Here is a 5461-nt window from a genome sequence, read left to right on the forward strand (position 1 = left end):
TCTATTTCCATTCCAAGATGATTTGTAAATGGCACAGTTTAGTAATTTATGGCTTAACAACAGTTAATTGTCTGTATACACTAATTGTTTACATATGAACAGTCACAGAAGAAGGACTGTTTGTAATCTACATAATGTGCAGTTGTAACAGGATGTTTAGGGGGTATTTACAGAGTACCAACAGTATTTACCTGGATGACAATAGAAAGTAAATAGTGAAAAGATATGGTATAATACAGAATTAGTTGTTTTTAGAGAGCAGTGCATACTGATTATTTGTAGTGGCACTTTAGATTGGTGTCGTGATGTGAGTTTCAATATGGTTTTACTGTGTAATTGAGACGTTTATTTCTTAAGTCACTGTCAACTTAGAATAACTTTCTTCTACCCTCAACAGTTGAGGTAACTGTAGAGGACAGTTGTGGTCGATGAGCAAAAAAATTCAACAAAATACCTTGAGAATAAAAAGAGCTCAGTTATATTTGGTGTTTTCTTTAATATTTTCATTATTAGATGAAACATCTTTAATGTTTACAGCCTGGTACAAAAAAAAAGATTTTCGTCTCAGCAGTTTATTTCACTGTGACAACTGTTCAGGGTGTGATCTTTTTTTCTAACTCATTCATTTACTTTTTATTAAAGTTTAAAATCCTACACAGGGAATTTGCGTGTTCTCCCTGTGTCTGCGTGGGTTTTCTCTGGGTACTCTGGTTTCCTCCCACCTCCAAAGACATGCTCCTTAGGTTAATTGCTGATTCTCAATTTATTGTTTTGTTATTTATTGAACTAACTACGCCAAAACATCAACATCGACAAACTGACCTGACAGTCCACCAAAACGTAACTTAAGGTATGACTAAAATAAATAAATACAGCGTAAATTAATATTACCCGAAACAAAATGGTTTGCCAATCCCCTTTATAACGAAGATCAACACTCCGATCCGGTAGATGGCGGTAATACACCTTTACGCTGGTTTGCAACCACCATTAAACAAAGAAGCAGCAGCAGCAGAAGTTGTTTCCGACTGGCTACTTTTGTTCTAATAGCCTGTTTATTTTACAGACAGAAAGTCATTTCAGTGACAAAACGCCGAGCAAGTTGACAGCAATACTGTAGCTAACCTTTGATATGAACATTGGCTAGCTAGCTAACCGGGTAGCTGAGTAGCTACAAGCGGTGTGTTAGTTGATCAAAGCGGGTTAGCCTGGGCTTCCTCGGTTAATGGTGTGGAGGCTCTGCCGACGACGAGCTCGCCATCATTCACCTGCAAGTGGACAGCTACGTTTGTGTTTTCAGGTAATCATTAAGTTGTTGCGCGTGAAAAGAGGCGAGTCCACCAGCTTAACCCGCTATGTATTAGCTCCCACTGTTTGCTAGCTAGCATTAGTGAGCTAGAGGTTAGCGTAGTTAACGGTCAAATGTAAAAGTTATTTTCCGACATTTTTTCGCAACAGATTATTACTATTAACAAATTGAAGGGGTTGATAGCTTAGGTCTAGCGAGTGTCCCAGTAAGCCATAGCTGCGAGCTTGCGAGGCACGATCATCTTAATACAAACAGACATAAAGGGAGCTGCCAATATTTTTCTTCTTCAGGCTCAGCAAATCTAAGAAAAGATGGAGGCTCCTCCTGTCACTGTGATGCCTGTCACCGGGGGCACAATCAACATGATGGAGTATCTATTACAAGGTAAGATATGCCAGGTATAAACACGTCTCCGACATGTGAACTGGAAAATAGTCATCCCGAGTCAGTTTTATACGTGTTCTTTAGGCATGAGTTATACATACATACACTACAAAATAATAAATGTGTATATTTACCTGTTTAACGTAAAAATGGAAAATGAATGAAAGTGTGCCCACTGCCAATGAGAACTTTTGAGTTTGGACCATAATCACTCAAACATCGTCCTTGATGAAAACAGAATGTATTACATGTCTGATAATCATGTGGTGTCCGTGATATTTCCTGCCTGACATTCCTCTTAGATATTATCGTATCATTTGTTCCTAAAATGACTGAACTCGTGTTTTTTGCAGTGATTCTTGTGGAAATACTATTGAAACTAGTTATACATACACTGTGTGTGCAGTCCTGGTGATGAAACACGATGGCCTACATGTTATTTATGTGTATACATCTGTTTCTCTGTGCTTTATTAATTCAGGCAGTGTGTTAGACCAGGCCCTGGAAAGCCTCTTGCATCGTCTTCGGGGTTTATGTGACAACATGGAACCTGAAACCTTTACAGACCATGAACTGGTGTACCTTCTGAAAGGCCAGCAAGGAAACCCATTTATTCTGCGTGCCCGGCGCTCAATCTCTCACCCCACTGCTCCATGGCACCTGCGCTACCTCGGCCAACCTGAAGTGGGAGACAAGAGCCGCCATGCCCTAGTACGCAACTGTGTTGATGTTGCTGCCTCTCACAGCCTTCCAGAGTTCCTCAATGAAATGGGCTTCCGCATGGACCATGAGTTTGTGTCCGCCGGGCACATATTTCGCAAAGGTGCTATGAAAATCGTGGTCAGCAAATTGTCACGCATCCTGGTACCAGGAAACACTGAGAACACGGAGCATCTTTCGCTTTCATACCTGGTGGAACTTAGCGTGTTGGCTCCTGCTGGTCAGGACACTGTTTCAGACGACATGCGCAGCTTCGCTGAGCAACTCAAACCCTTGATTCACCTGGAGAAGATTGACCCAAGCAAACAGAGACATTAGTGGTCAGTTAAAAGGGGCAAGTCTTCTCTGGCCACCGTGGACAAATGCAGTTTCCTATTTGTGTTTTGTTTTAAGGCTGGGTTTAAAAAAAAAAAAAAGTATATATTTTCTGATTCAAAGTGATCTTGATTTGAATGTTTTCATTTTAGAAAATACACACCTTTTTCTGTATCTGATTGGAAGTCTTACTGCGATTTGGAAAGTTTCACACACCAAATCTTATCTTATGAGATCATGCAAAAAGATTTGTTCACATGTGAGGGAGATTCAAAACATGATGGTTGATAGGATTTAAAAAGTATGACGACAGAGAAGAGCTGCACAAAAGCAAAGCATCATAAAAGATGTCACAATTAGAAATAAAATATTGTAGAAATACCTCAAACCTCTGTAACCACTGACATTAGATTTGGTTTTCAGTAAACTAGTTTAGAAACTGCTTTATCTCTAAATGAACTGATATTGAATCCAAGTGAGTGTGCATTCCATTTTTTAAAACAATGTTTGTATGAACTAAAAGTGCCATTTTGACATAACATTTTTACTGGTCCATAAAAAGTTAACATGGTCCATTTGTTATGGTCTGAAAAAACTCCATTAAACATGTTTATGTTGCACCAGCTCATGAGGAATTCCTTTAAATGTGAAATTAGCTTTCACCTTCAATCATTTTTGATGTTCTGTATTTGCAGTAACAATGTTCTCCAGTTCTTTGTCTTAGGTATGGCTGTGTGAGCCCACTAGGGGTCTCTCTTTGTCTTCTTAAGCACACTGATTTGGACAAACTGAATGTTACTACCTCACATCATCTACAGGAGCTGTGGTTGCCATGGAAATAATTAGCTGTGAGATCTGCACATCTTTCCCCCCACTCTAATTAGCTTTCTCAATTGCTTAATGATACATAGACCTGTGAAAGCCTTTCTTTCTTCCCCTCAACAAAAGCATTGATTTTCCCTCTCTTCCCCTCTCATTTCTACTGTTAACCCATTAGTGCCTCTTTCATGGGAACTTGAGCTGGGAGACTATTACGCATGAAAGCACTACAGCTGCCTCAGGTTCTTCACGTTCATGTTGAAATCCAAAAAGGCCTTTATGGTAGTGTGACAACATTATGGCCTAACTACTGCAGAGACCAAAGTAAGTAATGCACATCCTGTCAGATATGATGATAATGTTGCCAATAGGGCACAAGTGCTTCTAATAATACTCGAACAGGAAGATGCATTTGCAGGGGTTGAGATGTAAAGTGACCATGTGCATGTCTGAGGGGAGAGCTCGAGGGCAGATGGCTGTCTCTGCGTGTTGACCTACCTGCATATCAAGGCTGATGAGGACGAGCTTGCTGAGGTGGAAGAGTGAGGTGACATTGCATCCACATACACCGCGCGCATCGGTGGAAACCACCCTTTCAACATTGCAAAACCCTTTGGGAATCTTTTAATTTGTCTTTTTGGATGAAAAATCTGATCTGTGCTTAAATTGGACCTAATTTTCTAGTTGGCTACTTAGTGCACAAACTTGCTTGTCACTGAGGCTGGGTTATCTGATGGAGACGATTTTATGTTCCAACAACCAGACACAGACTACGGGCCCTTAAGACTAAAGCATGATATTTCATCTCTGAGTGAATTATGAATTAAAGAGGCAGATGCTTCCTTGCCCAAGGCTTTACATGTCTAGCATGGCTACACTACAGTCTACTGGCTTTCTTCCACTTAAACTTGAGCTTAGCACTGTGCTCTTTGGTGATGATCTGGACTCCCACTACACCTCCACACCGCATTGCCTGGAGAATAGAGGCAAAGCTAGGCTAATCAGTGTCTTGGCATCAGGCCTACTTGGCTATTGTGAATGTACCCAACCACCGCCATGCACAAGTGATGGATTTAACTCGTTGCTGGAGGCAATAGGATATTCTTCCTGTTTGAAGTAACTGAAACCAGACTAACACCCTCTTCAAAACACAATACAGCGAGATTTATATTACACATGTGATCAAACAGAAATGTTCGAATGTTGAGTGTCGGCTCATATAGTCCCCACTATTACATAACACTTGCAGCCTGGACTTCCTTTATGATGAGTGTCAATTCACTTTCTCCATCTACACCTACTTTGCGGCCTTAATTGTTATTAACGTTCTAAACCAAAAGGAAAAAAAAAAGTTTACCAAAGCATATTATATGCAAGCAATCTCATGTGTGCTTTCTTTTGCCTGACCACCAGCCTAAAGGTATTCAATTTAAAATTGCAGAGAAGAGCACCCAGGTCTCACTTTTGGGAAGTTGAAACGAGCAAATGACTTTTTTAAATGATTGACTGAAGTAATCATTTGTTTTGTGTTACATACATACACACATACATAATCTAGGTCTGCTGCTCTATGTCTCGTACCTTGATTTTGAGGCCACCATCTACACAGCATGGCCTTTACACATATTTGACATCATCAGTTTATTATAATACAATTAGGCTCGCTTCAGCTTTAGGCAGGAGAGCAGCACACACTCACTCTCCTCTCTGGGCCGTTTAGTTGCTCTGCGTTTTTTAACTGTTAAATATAATTAATTGGCTAGGGTAGATAGTGTTTAGGCAATCATATTTTGTTAGACCTCTGAAATGTGGATGGAAGCCATTACCTGCACATGCCTTCACTTTCCATTTTGCAACCCAGTCTTAATTAAAACTCTTGGCACCAATTGTCTTTGTTGCCTCTGAACATAATGT

General features: G+C 40.2%; 1 protein-coding gene across 1 annotated transcript; it reads left to right on the forward strand.

Annotated features, from left to right (window-relative positions):
* The first annotated feature begins 973 nt into the window (after nucleotides 1–973).
* med18 (mediator of RNA polymerase II transcription, subunit 18 homolog (yeast)) lies at nucleotides 974–3351 on the forward strand. Its single transcript, XM_047598590.1, has 3 exons — nucleotides 974–1300; nucleotides 1600–1693; nucleotides 2175–3351. The coding sequence occupies exons 2-3, from the start codon at nucleotides 1621–1623 to the stop codon at nucleotides 2729–2731; spliced, it is 630 nt and encodes a 209-aa protein (XP_047454546.1). The 5' UTR covers nucleotides 974–1300; nucleotides 1600–1620; the 3' UTR covers nucleotides 2732–3351.
* The last annotated feature ends 2110 nt before the right edge of the window (nucleotides 3352–5461 follow it).

This window comes from Mugil cephalus, chromosome 11 (assembly GCF_022458985.1).
Source record: "Mugil cephalus isolate CIBA_MC_2020 chromosome 11, CIBA_Mcephalus_1.1, whole genome shotgun sequence".
Taxonomy (NCBI): domain Eukaryota; kingdom Metazoa; phylum Chordata; class Actinopteri; order Mugiliformes; family Mugilidae; genus Mugil; species Mugil cephalus.